Source organism: Engystomops pustulosus, chromosome 7 (assembly GCF_040894005.1).
Source record: "Engystomops pustulosus chromosome 7, aEngPut4.maternal, whole genome shotgun sequence".
NCBI classification, from domain to species: Eukaryota; Metazoa; Chordata; class Amphibia; order Anura; family Leptodactylidae; genus Engystomops; species Engystomops pustulosus.
Window position 1 is genome coordinate 155,664,906 of NC_092417.1, and position 19,372 is coordinate 155,684,277.

General features: G+C 41.6%; 1 protein-coding gene and 1 long non-coding RNA gene across 3 annotated transcripts; both read left to right on the forward strand.

Annotated features, from left to right (window-relative positions):
• Positions 1-804: 804 nt before the first annotated feature.
• Positions 805-14,230, forward strand: LOC140069021 (uncharacterized). Of its 2 annotated transcripts, none has more exons than XR_011848678.1 (3): positions 805-917; positions 3,241-3,341; positions 14,115-14,230. It is a non-coding gene; the product is annotated as an uncharacterized lncRNA (long non-coding RNA). The 2 variants fall into 2 exon arrangements; XR_011848677.1 differs by lacking the exon at positions 805-917 and adding an exon at positions 1,903-2,069.
• A 3,796-nt stretch (positions 14,231-18,026) lies between these two features.
• Positions 18,027-18,513, forward strand: LOC140069022 (amino acid transporter heavy chain SLC3A2-like). The gene has a single exon (XM_072114364.1). The coding sequence runs from the start codon at positions 18,070-18,072 to the stop codon at positions 18,511-18,513; it is 444 nt and encodes a 147-aa protein (XP_071970465.1). The 5' UTR covers positions 18,027-18,069.
• Positions 18,514-19,372: the final 859 nt, after the last annotated feature.

Below are 19,372 nucleotides of genomic sequence, written 5' to 3' on the forward strand. Positions count from 1 at the left end.
AAAAATGCACTGATCTTCTTCTCCCTGCTGTTTGAGTATGTTATCACATACACAATAAGGCCGGCGGCACACGTGGCGTTTTGAACCTGTTTTTGGGCCGTTTTTAATCAGTCCATTAAACACTGCATACGATTTTTGAAAGCGCAGCCGTTTTGGACCGGTTATAATTAAGATAATTGGTAAAACCGGTCAAAAACTGATGCATTTTCAAAAAATGCATGCGTTTTTTAACAAAATGCTTAAAAACACCCCAAAAACGGGTTCAAAACGCCACGTGTCCCGTCGGTATTACGCAGAGCCCAAACACATGCGTTTTCAAAAATGCAACCATTTTGAAAAAGGTTATGAAAACGCATCTTAAACATGCAGACAAAAAACATAGGGGACAAAAAACGCCAAGTTAAGACACTTTAACCAAAAAAAACATTAAAAATGCCAGAATGCAAATATGATGCGTTTTTCAAGAATGCAAAAATGCAATGGGAAAAAAAACGCAGAAATGTTAACATCTCCTCAGCTGTCAACACGTGTGAATGCGGCCATGGACTGCATATACAGGGAGATAACTCTGCCTCCACAGATGCAGACATGGAGAATGGGTCACCAAGTTCTAATTGATTACTTATAGTGTGTGAGGTGTGCAGAAGTATAAATGAGCAGCTGTTTGGACGCATTACACTACTTATTAGCTCATTGTTTAGTATCTGCGCATCAATTCTCTGATGCTGCCGCCATTTCACGGCTCTGCCGGCCGCCATTTTATGACTTTTCATGAGAGAAAACGAGTGGGCGTGGCCTATGCGGATAGAGAAAACTAATTAAAATGGAGGCGGCAGCCTGAGCCTACAACCAGTACTGCACACTGTTATCTGCCTTGTGCTGATTGTGAGGCGGCAGGAGAGGGGGAGACATGTTGTGTCTCTCCTGGATGAATTCCTGGATGTGTCTCAGCAGGGCTGCTCTAATCTGTGGTAAACACTCAGCCGCCCCCTCCCCCTATTGTAATGTCTCAGCACAAGAAGTTCTCGGCTGTTTCATCAGAACTTGTCAGGACATAAGAGCTGGAGAGTCAACATCACCCTGGGAGCAGGAAATTTACCTCAGAAAACAACAGTCTCATAGTGCTCAGTGCAGAGGAGCCCTGATGTTTCCTCGGGGTGTATTCACACTGTGCAGTAACTTTACAGTAACTCCATGGACTCATAGTATATGGAGAATAAAATTACACCCGCTGGCTTAGGCTGCGTTCACATGTTTTCTTTCACCATACATGTATATTGCATTTGGTGCGCAATTCAAGTGCGACATGTGAACACCACCTTAGTTGTGCCTGTGCCGGTGAGCCACGTACATACAGATAAGTGTATACTATATAGAAGAGGGGCTTAGCATCCTCCTATATGTGTGTGTGTGTGTGTATATATATATATATATATATATATATATATGTATGAGGGAAGCCTAGGGCCACGTTCACACACAGCGTTATGATTGCGTTTTTAAACACAATTGAAAGGCTCCGTCGTGCTCGCACAATGGGGGAGATTTATCTAAGGGTGATGCCACACGTGGCGTTTTGAACCCGTTTTTGGTCAGTTTTTAAGCAGTCCGTTATAAAACGCATCCGGTTTTGACAGATTTTACCAATTATCTTAATTAAAATTGGTCGAAAGCGGATTCATTTTCAAAAAACGCATGCTTTTTTGGTCTGACTGCTTAAAAACGGACCAAAAACGTGTTCAAAACGCCATGTGTGGCATCACCCTTAAGGCCGCGGTCACACGTACCGCTAGGCGTCCGTCATAATGCGACGCTAGCGCACAGGGGGAGGTCCTCCAGGGAAACGCATGCGATTGTTAAGCCGATCGCATGCGTTTCTCTGGAAACGCATGTGCGTTGGGGCCGAGGACCTCCCCCTGTGCGCTAGCGTCGCGTTTTGAACGGACGTCTAGCGGTACGTGTGACCGCGGCTTCAGTGTCGTAATCTCCGTCAAAATGGGTGAAAACACCATAGTAAATGTCCCCCATTATATTTCCTACACATCTACTAAACGCTGCGACAGGGCCGGGTAAGTAAATCTGCACCCAATGTCTTTTCAGGGGTGGGGGTCTTCAAATCGTGTTTAAAAAAACGCAATGAAAATGCTTTGTGTGAACGCAGCCCTAGGACTGTGTATGGACATGACGTAACAGTGCCTGAAAGGAGTGTAATCAATTAAATGGCACCACATTCACTTTCAGTAGTTTTGTGGAAAATATCCCAGTCTTAAAGGGATTTCTTTGGTTCTGTCTTCAACCCTTGATAGACCGGGCAAAAGCAATATAATATACTTAAAGGGAACCTGTCCGCTGCGATATGGGACACTGAGGGCGCGTTCACACGTTGCGTTTTGACCTGCGTTTTCATTGCGTTTGAAACGCATATACAACAGCTGAGGAGAGGTGATTTGCCTAATTACATCACTGTTAACGCTTCCGTTTACAAAACGCATCGTAAATGCTATGTTAACGCATGTGTTAACAAAGTGTCAACACATGCGTTTTGTTAACACATGCGTTAACATTGCGTTTACGAACGTAAACGGTAATGTAATTAGGCAAATTGCCTCACATCAGCTGTTGTAATGTGTTTCAAACGCAATGAAAACACAACCAAAACGCAACGTGTGAACGCGCCCTAAACCACAGGTCCCGAATCCCCTCTTTTATGTGAAATCTCAACGGTTTCCCGATAAAAGAAAGAAAAACATGTCCTGCATAGACATGTGAAACTGAGCAGAGACGAGTCATTTTTTTTAGCTGATACGAGTCACGTTTGCAGTAAGGGGAGAGTCCATTCAGACGCCCCGTAAACATGCTTCTGGTGTCATATTAAAGGTAAGAAGCCCGTCTTTCACATCACATCAGGCTTGTGGTGCTGTGATCTACAGAACCGGAGATAATGAAAGACATATTTGGAAATGTGAGCTCAGACATCACTTCCTCCGACATCAAAAGTGACTTTCTGTGCTTCATGGTGACCAGTGTTGGTTCTGTCACCTCCGGACGCCATTGCCGAAGACCTAAGTACAATTTGTGAAGTGGGGTGCGTAGTCCCATCCACCTCTGTGACCTTTATTTTGAGAAAATGAGTGTCCAGTAAGCCACCGATCCTACATGGAGGCGCTTGTATTGGTTCTTACCCTGTAGTGGACCTGTTTATGTCTCATTGTCTGTAACTCTATCTCATTGTATTTACAGGACACAACATGAGGGATTGGCCCCGGCTGTCGTGTGGCCCCTTATTTACCAGACGATCAGATGTTTTCCACCCTGCTGGACGTGAGCCCCATCTGTCAGCCGTTAGCGGTGTCCTGTGCGCCTCCTCCTTCCAAGTATTACGTCTTATTATAGATTGTTTTGTCGTCTGATTCGGGTTCATCCCAGGATCGTGTTTACGTCCTGCCAGTAGATTCACATGAAATTCGTGCTGACACACGATCTGTGCTCTTAAATCCTTTGCAGGGAAACACATCTACATAGAGAGTGCTGCGCACATCATGCTAAGACCTCTTCTGGGTGTTGAAGATTTGTTTAATTCACTGGATTGATACAAAACTGCTGAACCGCACATAACGGTACAGTGTAAGAGGACGCTGTTATAGATGCAAGGAAATCTACCATCACAACAATCCTGCACGATAAACCAGGGACATTACTCATAGATCCAGGCATCGGGACTGTAGTAATCTTCTTATATTTGTTATCCATGGCCTCCTTCCTTCTAAAATCAACTTTTAAAATTATGATAATGAGACTAAAGGGATCTAGGGTTATTACCAGAGCCCCTCTGTTCTGCAGATTCACAGGTTGTTACACTGCCGGAGCACTTCCCTCTCTCACTGTGTTAGATTACAGCAGGCAGAGGGAGGGGGGACGTGAGGAAGATATAATAATGTTAAAAGTTGATTTTAGGGAGGGAGGAGGTCATGGAAAACAAATATAAGAAGATTACCACAGTCACGGTGCCTGGATCTATGAGTAATGGCGTTTTTGGGCTGTTTTTAGTTGGTGCGTTTTCAGATAGTAAAAAAACGCATGTTTTAAAAACCCATGTGGTTTTTTGAAAACGAATGCGTTTTTTGTCAGTTTTTAATTGCGAAAATTTGGAAAACCGGACAAAAATGCACACGTTTTTTTTTACGATCTGAAAACGCACTCGCTAAAAACGGCCTAAAAACGCCATGTGTGACATCACCCTTAGTGTCTCTGGTTTATCATGATGGATTTTGATAGATTTTTTTTTTTTTAAAGGGGACTGTCAGGGCATTTTGGGACTCTAAACCACCCACAGTTCCTTTTGGTCCAGTGGTTTAGTGTCTCAAATTGCCCTCTGGCTGCTCCCTCTGGGCCTGCTGATAAGAAAAAACCCTTTAGACTTACCAAGAGATGAGACGTATTGGACCCATCTCTGGTGCTCCCCGCGCTTGTGCAGTAATACAGTGAAGCTGGAGCAGTACACTGCGGCTTCATTGCACAAGTGCTGCACCCACTGAGCATGCGCAGTGAAGCTGGGGTGCAGTCTGCAGGTTTCACACGACTGCGCAGGTGCTGGGATATCCGCAGCAGGCAAGTATAATTTTTTTTTTTTTTTTTTATAGCGGGCACAGAGGGACCATCTATAGGGCTATTTGGTACACTAAACCATCTACAGGTCCTTATGGACCAAATCGCCCTGACACGTGTCCCTGAAGGAGGTGAAAGTGGGGAATGTCCTTTTATTTTTTAAGTAAAAGTCTTTATTGAATGAGCTTGCTATTTACAATCACATACAATACCAATAAAACATGTGACAATCTCCTTTAAGGCAGGATATCAGGCAGTCCCCGGGTTACGTACATGATAGGGTCTGGAGGTTTGTTCTTAAGTTGAATTTGTTTGTAAGTCGAAACTGTATATTTTAAAATTGTAGATCCAGACAAAAAAATTTTTTTTGCACCAGTGACATTTGGAGTTTAAATTTTTTTTGCTGTAATGGGACCAAGGATTATCAATAAAGCTTCATTACAGACACCTTACAGCTGATTATTGCAGTCTGGGACTATAGCAACATCCAGAGAGGTCACCAGAGGTCACAGTGGGCAGAGGGGTCCGTCTTTAACTAGGGGCTGTTTTGTAAGTTGGGTGTCCTTAAGTAGGGGACCGTCTGTACTAAGACTACGGCACTAAGTTTATGTATATTCATCTTTAGCCTTAAAAAGGATTGTCCTAAATTTGTTATCCCTTATCTGCAGCTTGGGGGATAACACCTAGGACCTGATATTGTGCTGCCCCCCCTGATTGATGTAGTAGCAGGGTAAGCAAGCATCCTGCTCTATAAAGGGGTTGTACCAATTGTTATCAAATAACATAAAGCTTAATCCCATCCATAGGATAAGGGGCTGATTAGCTGAATGGTAAGGGTCCATTTGCAATGACAAGAATAGACCCCCAGCAATTAGGAGATCGGGGGAGGGGGGTGTCCCATTCTCTACATATGCAGATAACATAAGAAATGAGAGTAATAACATTGTCTGATGATACGGCTTATAGTCTATGCTTTAATGTTTCGCTACATTCCCATGTATTATATAGGAGGCCGGTGCATTGTACATGGAGACTTGTGCCACTTGTGTAGTGTGTATTGTATAGTGTGTATTGTATTGTGTAGTGTATAGTGTGTATTGTAGTGTATAGTGTGTATTGTATTGTGTAGTGTATAGTGTGTATTGTATTGTGTAGTGTATAGTGTGTATTGTATAGTGTGTATTGTATAGTGTGTAGTGTATAGTGTGTAGTGTATAGTGTGTATTGTATTGTATAGTGTGTATTGTATTGTGTAGTGTGTATTGTATTGTATTGTGTAGTGTATAGTGTGTATTGTATTGTGTAGTGTGTATTGTATTGTATTGTATAGTGTGTATTGTATTGTGTAGTGTGTATTGTGTAGTGTGTAGTGTATAGTGTGTATTGTATTGTAAAGTGTGTAGTGTGTATTGTATTGTGTAGTGTGTAGTGTGTATTGTATTGTGTAGTGTGTAATGTATTGTATAGTGTGTATTGTATTGTATAGTGTGTATTGTATAGTGTGTATTGTATTGTATAGTGTATTGTATTGTATAGTGTGTATTGTATTGTGTAGTGTATAGTGTGTATTGTGTATTGTGTAGTGTATAGTGTGTATTGTAGTGTATAGTGTGTAGTGTATTGTGTAGTGTGTAGTGTATAGTGTGTATTGTATAGTGTGTATTGTATTGTGTAGTGTGTATTGTATTGTATTGTATAGTGTATATTGTATAGTGTGTATTGTATTGTGTAGTGTGTATTGTATTGTATAGTGTGTATTGTGTATTGTATTGTATAGTGTGTATTGTGTATTGTATTGTATAGTGTGTATTGTATTGTGTAGTGTGTATTGTATAGTGTGTATTGTATTGTATAGTGTGTATTGTATTGTGTAGTGTAGTGTGTATTGTATTGTGTAGTGTGTATTGTATTGTATAGTGTGTATTGTATTGTGTAGTGTAGTGTGTATTGTATTGTATAGTGTGTATTGTATTGTATAGTGTGTATTGTATTGTGTAGTGTGTAGTGTATAGTGTGTATTGTATTGTATAGTGTGTAGTGTGTATTGTATTGTGTGTATTGTATTGTGTAGTGTATAGTGTGTATTGTAGTGTATAGTGTGTAGTGTATTGTGTAGTGTGTATTGTATAGTGTGTATTGTATAGTGTGTATTGTATTGTATAGTGTGTATTGTATAGTGTGTATTGTATTGTGTAGTGTGTATTGTGTAGTGTGTATTGTATTGTGTAGTGTGTAGTGTATAGTGTGTATTGTATTGTATAGTGTGTATTGTGTAGTGTAGTGTGTATTGTATTGTGTAGTGTGTATTGTATTGTGTGTATTGTATTGTGTAGTGTAGTGTGTATTGTATTGTGTAGTGTGTATTGTGTAGTGTGTATTGTATTGTGTAGTGTATAGTGTGTATTGTATTGTGTAGTGTGTATTGTATTGTGTGTATTGTATTGTGTAGTGTATAGTGTGTATTGTATTGTGTATTGTATTGTATAGTGTGTATTGTATAGTATAGTGTGTATTGTGTAGTGTGTATTATATTGTGTAGTGTATAGGGTGTATTGTGTAGTGTATAGGGTGTATAGTGTGTATTGTATTGTATAGTGTGTATTGTATAGTGTGTATTGTATTGTGTAGTGTGTATTGTATTGTATAGTGTGTAGTGTGTATTGTATTGTATAGTGTGTATTGTATTGTGTAGTGTGTAGTGTATAGTGTGTATTGTATTGTATAGTGTGTATTGTATTGTGTGTATTGTATTGTGTAGTGTATAGTGTGTATTGTAGTGTATAGTGTGTAGTGTATTGTGTAGTGTGTATTGTATAGTGTGTATTGTATAGTGTGTATTGTATTGTATAGTGTGTATTGTATAGTGTGTATTGTATTGTGTAGTGTGTATTGTATTGTATAGTGTTATTGTATAGTGTGTATTGTATTGTGTAGTGTGTATTGTATTGTATTGTATAGTGTATATTGTATAGTGTGTATTGTATTGTGTAGTGTGTATTGTATTGTATAGTGTGTATTGTAATTGTATAGTGTGTATTGTATTGTGTAGTGTGTATTGTATAGTGTGTATTGTATTGTATAGTGTGTATTGTATTGTGTAGTGTAGTGTGTATTGTATTGTGTAGTGTGTATTGTATAGTGTGTATTGTATTGTGTGTATTGTATTGTATAGTGTGTATTGTGTAGTGTAGTGTGTATTGTATTGTGTAGTGTGTATTGTGTGTATTGTATTGTGTAGTGTGTAGTGTATAGTGTGTATTGTATTGTATAGTGTGTATTGTAGTGTAGTGTGTATTGTATTGTGTAGTGTGTATTGTATTGTGTGTATTGTATTGTATAGTGTGTATGTATTGTGTAGTGTAGTGTGTATTGTATTGTGTAGTGTGTATTGTGTAGTGTGTAATGTATTGTGTAGTGTATAGTGTGTATTGTATTGTGTAGTGTGTATTGTATTGTGTGTATTGTATTGTGTAGTGTATAGTGTGTATTGTATTGTGTATTGTATTGTATAGTGTGTATTGTATTGTATAGTGTGTATTGTGTAGTGTGTATTGTATTGTGTAGTGTGTATTGTATTGTGTAGTGTATAGGGTGTATTGTGTAGTGTATAGGGTGTATTGTGTAGTGTATAGGGTGTATAGTGTGTATTGTATTGTATAGTGTGTATTGTATAGTGTGTATTGTATTGTGTAGTGTGTATTGTATTGTATAGTGTGTATTGTATTGTGTGTAGTGTATAGTGTGTATTGTATTGTATAGTGTGTATTGTATTGTGTAGTGTGTAGTGTATAGTGTGTATTGTATTGTATAGTGTGTAGTGTGTATTGTATTGTGTGTATTGTATTGTGTAGTGTATAGTGTGTATTGTATTGTATAGTGTGTATTGTGTAGTGTGTATTGTAGTGTGTATTGTATTGTGTAGTGTATAGTGTGTATTGTATTGTATAGTGTGTATTGTGTAGTGTGTATTGTATAGTGTGTATTGTATTGTGTAGTGTATAGTGTGTATTGTATTGTATAGTCTGTATTGTATTGTGTAGTGTATAGTGTGTATTTTGTATAGTGTGTATTGTATTGTATGGTGGTATTGTATTGTGTAGTGTGTATTGTATTGTATAGTGTGTATTGTAGTGTGTATGTATTGTATAGTGTGTATTGTATAGTGTGTATTGTATTGTATAGTGTGTATTGTATTGTATAGTGTGTATTGTATAGTGTGTATTGTATTGTATAGTGTGTATTGTATTGTATAGTGTGTATTGTATAGTGTGTATTGTGTATTGTATTGTATAGTGTGTATTGTATTGTATAGTGTGTATTGTATTGTATAGTGTGTATTGTATAGTGTGTATTGTGTATTGTATAGTGTGTATTGTATAGTGTGTATTGTATTGTATAGTTGTGTAATGTATAGTGTGTATTGTATTGTATAGTGTGTATTGTATTGTGTAGTGTGTAGTGTATAGTGTGTATTGTATTGTATAGTGTGTATTGTATTGTAGTGTGTATTGTATTGTATAGTGTGTATTGTATTGTATAGTGTGTATTGTATTGTGTAGTGTATATTGTATTGTATAGTATTGTATAGTGTGTATTGTATTGTATAGTGTGTATTGTATTGTATAGTGTGTATTGTATTGTGTATTGTATTGTATAGTGTGTATTGTATAGTGTGTATTGTAGTGTGTAGTGTGTAGTGTATAGTGTGTATTGTATTGTATAGTGTGTATTGTATTGTATAGTGTGTAATTGTATTGTATAGTGTGTATTGTATTGTATAGTGTGTATTGTATTGTATAGTGTGTATTGTATTGTATAGTGTGTATTGTATTGTATAGTGTGTATTGTATTGTGTAGTGTATATTGTATTGTATAGTATTGTATAGTGTGTATTGTATTGTATAGTGTGTATTGTATTGTATAGTGTGTATTGTATTGTATAGTGTGTATTGTATTGTATAGGGTGTATTGTATAGTGTGTATTGTGTATTGTATTGTATAGTGTGTATTGTATTGTATAGTGTGTATTGTATAGTGTGTATTGTATTGTATAGTGTGTATTGTATAGTGTGTATTGTATTGTATAGTGTGTATTGTATAGTGTGTATTGTATTGTATAGTGTGTATTGTATAGTGTGTATTGTATAGTGTGTATTGTATAGTGTGTATTGTATTGTGTATTGTATAGTGTGTATGTATTGTGTAGTGTGTATTGTATTGTATAGTGTTTATTGTATAGTATAGTGTGTATTGTATTGTGTAGTGTAGTGTGTATTGTATTGTGTAGTGTGTATTGTATAGTGTGTATTGTATTGTGTAGTGTAGTGTGTATTGTATTGTAAATATTGTATTGTGTAGTGTGTATTGTATTGTAGTGTATAGTGTGTATTGTATTGTATAGTGTGTATTGTACTTGTGTATTGTATTGTATAGTGTGTATTTTATTGTGTATTGTATTGTGTATTGTATAGTGTGTATGTATTGTGTAGTGTGTATTGTATAGTGTTTATTGTATAGTGTGTATAGTATTGTATAGTGTGTATTGTATTGTATAGTGTGTATTGTATTGTGTAGTGTAGTGTGTATTGTATAGTGTGTATTGTATTGTGTGTATTGTATTGTATAGTGTGTATTGTATTGTGTAGTGTAGTGTGTATTGTATTGTGTAGTGTGTAGTGTATAGTGTGTATTGTATTGTGTATTGTATTGTATAGTGTGTATGTATTGTGTAGTGTGTATTGTGTAGTGTGTATTGTGTAGTGTATAGGGTGTATTGTGTAGTGTATAGGGTGTAATTGTGTAGTGTATAGGGTGTATTGTGTAGTGTATAGTGTGTATGATATTGTATAGTGTGTATTGTATAGTGTGTATTGTATTGTGTAGTGTGTATTGTATTGTATAGTGTGTATTGTATAGTGTGTATTGTATTGTGTGTAGTGTATAGTGTGTATTGTATTGTATTGTGTAGTGTATAGTGTGTATTGTATTGTATAGTGTGTATTGTATTGTGTAGTGTGTATTGTAGTGTGTATTGTATTGTGTAGTGTATAGTGTGTATTGTATTGTATAGTGTGTATTGTAGTATGTATTGTGTGTATTGTATTGTGTAGTGTATAGTGTGTATTGTATTGTATAGTGTGTATTGTATTGTGTAGTGTATAGTGTGTATTTTATTGTATAGTCTGTAATGTATTGTGTAGAGTATTTGTATTGTATGGTGTGTATTGTATTGTATAGTGTGTATTGTATTGTGTAGTGTGTATTGTGTAGTGTATTGTATTGTATAGTGTGTATTGTATTGTGTATTGTATTGTATAGTGTGTATTGTATTGTATAGTGTGTATTGTATTGTATAGTGTGTATTGTATTGTATAGTGTGTATTGTATAGTGTGTATTGTATTGTATAGTGTGTATTGTATTGTATAGTGTGTATTGTATTGTATAGTGTGTATTGTATTGTGTGTATTGTATAGTGTGTATTGTATAGTGTGTATGTATTGTATAGTGTGTATTGTATAGTGTGTATGTGTATTGTATTGTATAGTGTGTATGTATAGTGTGTATTGTATTGTATAGTGTGTATTGTATTGTGTAGTGTGTAGTGTATAGTGTGTATTGTAGTGTATAGTGTGTATTGTATTGTATAGTGTGTATTGTATTGTATAGTGTGTATTGTATTGTAGTGTGTATTGTTTGGTATAGTGTGTATTGTATAGTGTGTATTGTGTGTGTAGGTATAGTGTGTATTGTATTGTGTATTGTATTGTATAGTGTGTATTGTATTGTATAGTGTGTATTGTATTGTATAGTGTGTATTGTATTGTATAGTGTGTATTGTATAGTGTGTATTGTATTGTATAGTGTGTATGTATAGTGTGTATTGTAGTGTGTATTGTATTGTATAGTGTGTATTGTATTGTATAGTGTGTATTGTATTGTGTAGTGTATATTGTATTGTATAGTATGTATAGTGTGTATTGTATTGTATAGTGTGTATGTATAGTGTGTATTGTATTGTATAGTGTGTATTGTATAGTGTGTATTGTAGTGTGTATTGTATTGTATAGTGTGTATTGTATTGTATAGTGTTGTATTGTATTGTAGTGTATATTGTATTGTATAGTATTGTATAGTGTGTATTGTATTGTATAGTGTGTATTGTATTGTGTAGTGTGTATTGTATAGTGTGTATTGTATTGTATAGTGTGTATTGTATTGTATAGTGTGTATTGTATAGTGTGTATTGTATTGTATAGTGTGTATTGTATAGTGTGTATTGTATTGTTATAGTGTGATTGTATAGTGGTATTGTATTGTATATAGTGTGATTGTATAGTGTGTATTGTATTGTATAGTGTGTTATTGTATAGTGTGTATTGTATTGTATAGTGTGTATTGTATAGTGTGTATTGTATTGTATAGTGTGTAGTGTGTAATTGTATAGTGTGTATTGTATAGTGTGTATTGTGTATTGTATTGTATAGTATGTATAAGTATTGTATAGTGTGTATTGTATTGTGTATTGTATAGTGTGTATTGTATTGTGTAGTGTGTATTGTATAGTGTGTATTGTATTGTATAGTGTGTATTGTATTGTATAGTGTGTTGATAGTGTGTATTGTGTATTGTATAGTGTGTATTGTATTGTATAGTGTGTATTGTATAGTGTGTATTGTATTGTATAGTGTGTATTGTATAGTGTGTATTGTATAGTGTGTAATTGTATTGTATAGTGTGTATTGACATGTTGTGGTCTTATCTTGGGGAAATAATAGAGTGGATATTGTGGCCTCCTCTTTCTATGTGTGTACACAGGATACTACATACATACCTACAGATAGTGTATTGAGAGCAGTGACCTCCTGTACCCGCTCCGCTATGTGTTGTCAGCCTGCAGTCTACACAACCACCTGTAGGGCAATTCCTAGAATTGTGACTTTATTATTCTCCGCACGTGAAGCAGAGACCTCCGGCTCAAGCCAGATCCCTCATACAATAACACTTAGGGCAGGAGTATCATGTGGTTAGAGGGGATGTACAATCACAGAATGGATTGACCTTAGTGAACTTCCACTTCTGCCCATAGGAGCTGCAGCGGGCAGTGCACAACTCACTGAGTCTGGATGTCCCCCTCAGTAACTACCAGATCTTTCACTGGGGTCGCTCAGCTAGTAGACCCCCAAATACAAGTTTGATTGGTTAGAATCAACAAATCAGAGTAAAGTATTGTGCATTGACATCTGTGCTGGGGGAGTCACTTGTAAACTAGATCAATGTTACAGCCGTGTAATGTGATGGGTTACAATGTGACAACGATAAGATGCAGCATTACAATACGACATCACGCTCTTCATAGGACCCGCTCACCTGACCTGACCTGACCCTGCACTAGTTGTAAGTGTTATAGCTATAACAACAGTGCTGGGGAAATACAACTCACTACTTATTAACTTGAATGAAGCCGTCCAGTTCTGTCTAGTGTATAGGTGTCAGTGCTAGGAGGCTGCAGGAACAGCAAAACAGTTTCCAAGCCAAACTTCACACTCCAGCTTCACCAATAGGGTCACTGACTTTACAGTCCTGTTATCCTGGTCCCTCTAGCAGTGGTGGGCTTTCCTTCCCAAGGCCTTATTCTTCTGATCTGTAGCGGAGGAGCTTCACTACTGAGCATGTACATAAAGTGCAGCACACATTCATCTCAACTAAAACACTGGAAGAGGCAGGACAACCCATATCCATTGGCCACAGGCGACCTGCTTATAGGGTCACAGTGCAGTGAGCAGACACTGTCTCATCACACCGTGACCGAGCACAGAAAAATACACGACATGTGCTGTGTTTTACCGTCATACAGCGTCGGACGCTCAGCCTTCAATGGAGAGGTGAGGAGCGCTTCTTCCTCCTGCACCGGCCTGCATCCTACCTGGGCCGCAGCACATCCGCTCATCTGCATGAGGCCTTATACAGGCAGTCCCCAGGTTACATACAAGATAGGTTCTGTAGGGTTGTTCTTAAGTTGAATTTGTATGTAAGTTGGAACTGTGTACTTTATAATTGTAACTCCAGACAAAAAATGTTTGGTCTCTGTGAAAATTGGATTTTAAAAATGTTGGGTTGTAATAAGAACCAGGATTATCAATAAAGCTTCATTACAGACACCTGTGATAACTGTTACAGCTGATTATTGTAGCCTAAGGCTAAAGTACAGTAAATTACCAGCATCCAGTGGTCTGTTTGTAACTAGGGGTCGTCTGTATGTCAGGTGTTCTCAAGTAGGGGACTGCCTGTATCTATGTGACTAGGCTGAAGCTCAGTAATAAAGACAACCCCAGAGCCCAAATACTGCATCCAGAGCAGACCCAGCAGTGATTCCTCAGCTACACTCCGGCCTCCTGCACCAGTGATGGAAGTGTCTCTGGTGCTTGTGGCCGCTGCGCTGTGTATCCACATCATGTGACGTGTATAGTACATGTTATTATGTTATTGATCATGTTATTATTACCTGCAGGGTTTGGTGATGTCCCGGCTGTACCCACATGTGCAGTGACTGCAGGCGCAGGGAGCTACACATTGCAGTAAGTGAAAACTTTTTAAAATGTATTTATTTTATATAGCTGGACGAGCTAAAGGGCTTTTTGGGACACTAAACCTGGACCTGCTGGGTTGTTTAGTGTCCCAAATCCCATTAAGTTGTCCTTTAACCCCTTAACGCTCTGCGCCGTAGCTCTACGGCGCAGAGGTGTAAGGGATGTATGAAGAGGGCTCACGGGCTGAGTCCTCTTCATACAAAGGTGAGCCAGTGGCTCATTGTAATGAATGTGCTGCAAAAATGCCATATATTGCAATACAGAAGTATTGCAGTATATGGTAGCAGCGATCTGACCATCTAGGGTTAATGTACCCTAGATGGTCTAAAAGATAGTGAAAAAAAAAAGAAAAAAAAAAGTTTAAAAAAGAAAAAAAATTACTAAAATATTAAAAGTTCAAATCACCCCCCTTTCCCTAGAACGGATATAAAACATAACAAACAGTAAAAATCACAGACATATTAGGTATCGCCGCGTCCCAAAATGCCCGATCTATCAAAATATAAAAACGGTTACAGGCGGCGGTGACCTCCGAGGCGGGAAATGGCGCCCAAATGTCCGAAATGCGACTTTTACACCTTTTTACATAACAAAAAATGAAATAAAAAATGATCAAAATGTCGCACAGACCTCAAAATGGTAGCAATAAAAACGTCGCCTCATTTCGCAAAAATGACCCCTCACACATCTCCATGCGCCAAAGTATGAAAAAGTTATTAGCATCAGAAGATGGCAAAAATTTTTTTTCTTTTTTGTACACATTCGTTTAATTTTTGAAAATGTATTAAAACACAATAAAACCTATATAAATTTGGTATCACCGCGATCGCACCGAACCAAAGAATAAAGTAGGCGTGTTATTTGGAGCGAAGAGTGAAAGTCGTAAAAACTGAGCCCACAAGAACATGACGCACGTGACGTTTTTTTTCAATTTTTCCACATTTGGAATTTTTTTTCAGCTTTGCAGTACACGGCATGTTAAAATAAATAACATTACGGGAAAGTAAAATTTGTTACGCACAAAATAAGCCCTCACACAGGTCTGTACACGGAAAAATGAAAAAGTTATGGATTTTTGAAGTTGGAGAGCGAGAAATGAGCCGAAAACCCTCCGTCCTTAAGGGGTTAAGGAGCCGAAAGTGGGGAAAGCCTTTTTTTTGCTGCAATTTACAATGAGGGTGCATTCACACGTTGCATTTTGTCCTGCGTTTTCATTGCGTTTGAAACGCGTTACGACAGCTGAGAAGAGGTGATTTGCCTAATTACATTACTGTTTAAAGTTTAAAGCTCGTTCCTGATCGCAGGCGTTTCCATAGAAACGCCAATGCAATCGGGCCGCGGCTTTGTCTGCGTTTGCGGTACGTGTGGCACCAGCCTTAGCTGTTGTAATGCGTTTTATAACACAATGAAAACGCAACCAAAGCGCAACATGTGAACGCGCCCTGAGCCTATATCCCTGTATCCAGCGCTGTGTATTGGACGGCCATTGTGTTAGAGCCGCACACTGACCCGTGTACAGGGGATGTTACAGAGCAGCAGGTTTCAAAAGGCAATGAAAATACCTCCTGCACACTGGTGTAGTCACCCACCATAGACTGCACTTGGCGTTAAAGGGGTGACATAGCTGACGCCTTGTCTGCCAAGGGGCAGGGGTAGGTAGATAGTGGGGGGCAGGGGCTAGTGACAGGGGTAGGTAGATAACGGGGGGGGGGGGCAGGGGCTGGTGACAGGGGTAAGTAGGTAGTGGGGGGCAGGTGCTGGTGACAGGGGTAGGTAGATAACGGGGGGGGGGCAGGGGCTGGTGACAGGGGTAGGTAGATAACGGGGGGGCAGGGGCTGGTGATGGGTAGGTAGGTAGTGGGGGGCAGGGGCTGGTGACAGGGGTAGGCAGATAACGGGGGGGGCAGGTGACAGGGGTAGGTAGATAACGGGGGGGGCAGGGGCTGGTGACAGGGGTAGGTAGGTAGTGGGGGGCAGGGGCTGGTGCCGGGGTGGGTAGGTGGTTAGTGGGGGGGGGCAGGGGCTGGTGACAGGGGTAGGTAGGTAAATTGTGGTGGGGCAGGGGCTGGTGACAGTGGGCAGGGGTAAGTAGTGGTGGGGCAGGGGCTGGTGACAGTGGGCAGGGGTAAGTAGTGGTGGGGCAGGGGCTGGTGACAGTGGGCAGGGGTAAGTAGTGGTGGGGCAGGGGCTGGTGACAGTGGGCAGGGGTAAGTAGTGGTGGGGCAGGGGCTGGTGACAGTGGGCAGGGGTAGGTAGTGGTGGGGCTGGTGACAGTGGGCAGGGGCTGGTGACAGTGGGCAGGGGTAAGTAGTGGTGGGCAGGGGTAAGTAGTGGTGGGGCAGGGGCTGGTGACAGTGGGCAGGGTTAAGTAGTGATGGGGCAGGGGCTGGTGACAGTGGGCAGGGGTAAGTAGTGGTGGGCAGGGGTAAGTAGTGGTGGGGCAGGGGCTGGTGACAGTGGGCAGGGGTAAGTAGTGGTGGGGCAGGGGCTGGTGACAGTGGGCAGGGGCTGGTGACAGTGGGCAGGGGTAAGTAGTGATGGGGCAGGGGCTGGTGACAGTGGGCAGGGGTAAGTAGTGGTGGGCAGGGGTAAGTAGTGATGGGGCAGGGGCTGGTGACAGTGGGCAGGGGTAAGTAGTGGTGGGCAGGGGTAAGTAGTGATGGGGCAGGGGCTGGTGACAGTGGGCAGGGGTAAGTAGTGGTGGGCAGGGGTAAGTAGTGATGGGGCAGGGGCTGGTGACAGTGGGAAGGGGTAAGTAGTGGTGGGGCAGGGGCTGGTGACAGTGGGCAGGGGTAAGTAGTGGTGGGCAAGGGTAAGTAGTGATGGGGCAGGGGCTGGTGACAGTGGGCAGGGGTAAGTAGTGGTGGGCAGGGGTAAGTAGTGGTGGGGCAGGGGCTGGTGACAGTGGGCAGGGTTAAGTAGTGATGGGGCAGGGGCTGGTGACAGTGGGCAGGGGTAAGTAGTGATGGGGCAGGGGCTGGTGACAGTGGGCAGGGGTAGGTAGTGGTGGGGCAGGGGCTGGTGACAGTGGGCAGGGGTAGGTAGTGATGGGGCAGGGGCTGGTGACAGTGGGCAGGGGTAGGTAGTGGTGGGGCAGGGGCTGGTGACAGTGGGCAGGGATAAGTAGTGATGGGGCAGGGGCTGGTGACAGTGGGCAGGGGTAGGTAGTGGTGGGGCAGGGATAAGTAGTGATGGGGCAGGGGCTGGTGACAGTGGGCAGGGGTAGGTAGTGGTGGGGCAGGGGCTGGTGACAGTGGGCAGGGGTAGGTAGTGGTGGGGCTGGTGACAGTGGGCAGGGGTAGGTAGTGGTGGGGCAGGGGCTGGTGACAGTGGGCAGGGGTAGGTAGTGGTGGGGCTGGTGACAGTGGGCAGGGGTAGGTAGTGGTGGGGCAGGGGCTGGTGACAGTGGGCAGGGGTAGGTAGTGGTGGGGCTGGTGACAGTGGGCAGGGGTAGGTAGTGGTGGGGCAGGGGCTGGTGACAGTGGGCAGGGGTAGGTAGTGGTGGGGCAGGGGCTGGTGACAGTGGGCAGGGGTAGGTAGTGGTGGGGCAGGGGCTGGTGACAGTGGGCAGGGGTAGGTAGTGGGGGGTAGAGGCTGGTGACAGTGGGCAGGGGTAGGTAGTGGTGGGGCAGGGGCTGGTGACAGTGGGCAGGGGTAGGTAGTGGGGGGTAGAGGCTGGTGACACGCCGGTCACTGCTTGCATCATTGCAGTGACAGACGCCATAGAGGAGGAGCCCGGAGCCGGCAGCGCTGTTACGTCATGTGTCCTGTACCAATCACTGAGACCGGGAGGCGGGGACAGGGCGGGGCCTGGGGGTCTATATATAAACTCCCCGGTACCGGCACCGGCTCTTATAGAACACACAGACAGCAGAGATGACACAGGACACGGCGCTGGACATGAAGGACGTGGAGCTCAATGAGATCGACCCCGAGAAGCAGCCGATGGCCGCGGGGGCCGGGGAGTCCCCTGTGGGGGGAGAGAAGAACGGGGTGGTCAAGGTGAAGCTGGATGACGAGGACGATGATGGCGGCATCCGGGCCACGAAATTCACCGGCCTGTCCAAGGAGGAGCTGCTGAAGGTGGCGGGCACCCCGGGTTGGGTGCGGGTCCGCTGGGCGCTGCTCGTCCTCTTCTGGCTGGGCTGGGCCGGCATGCTGGCCGGAGCCGTGGTCATCATCGTGCAGGCACCTCGCTGCCGCCCCCTGCCGGCCATGGAGTGGTGGAACAAGGGACCACTCTACCAGATAGGAGACCCCGCCACCTTCCAGGACGCCGAGGGACAGGACGGGGTCGGCGATCTGCTGGGTGAGTCATGACGACAGCAGCGTGACGTCACCGGAGCAGTAGTAGAGCATGTCGAGATTTAAACGCGCGTTAAAAAAACGCCCGTGTGTGCGTGAAAAAAAATGCAAGTCTGAAAAGACCCATTGGTTACAATAGGTCAGAGTGCAATGCAAGTTCTGCGTGTCAAAAGCACGCGCAGAAAACACACGTGAAAAACGCAAGTGTGAAAGGGGCCTTAAGGAGTTAAAGTATTTTGTATGGAAGCAAATGAGCAACAATATATTCTTACCTACTGCTTTTCCAGTCTGAACCATGTTTCGACTTGTGGTGACAACAGCATTGCCGATCTTCTTTCCTCTTTCACTGTTCTGAACCGAACTTTAAAACGACATCTATGTTAGCCTTTGGAACCTTTTAGTACTAGTGATTTAAAGGCAGAAAGTCAATACTTACTGTGAAAGCCTCAGCTTCACATCCGTTACACTATAGTTTCCCTGGAATGGATGGCTGCAAGACAAAATAAAGTAAATAAAATTGGAGACCTGGTAAATGGACATAATCAAGAAATATAGAGGAAGGGTGACATGTCTAGGTTTTTGCTCATTAATGTACACTCGTCACACATCTTGACGGAAAAAACACACAACAGAAACGTAGATATTTCTGCTAATTTATTAAACAATAAAAACTGAAATATCACATGGTCATAAGTATTCAGACCCTTTGCTGTGACACTCACATTTATCTCACATCCTGACCATTTCCTTCAGATCCAGTGTTGGACTGGCCCACCAGAGTACCAGAGGATCCTGCGGTAGGCCATGGCTCAACCCAATACTGAACCCCAGAGGTCCATCAGCCAGAAGGCGGCTAGAGTATATTTCCTGGGGG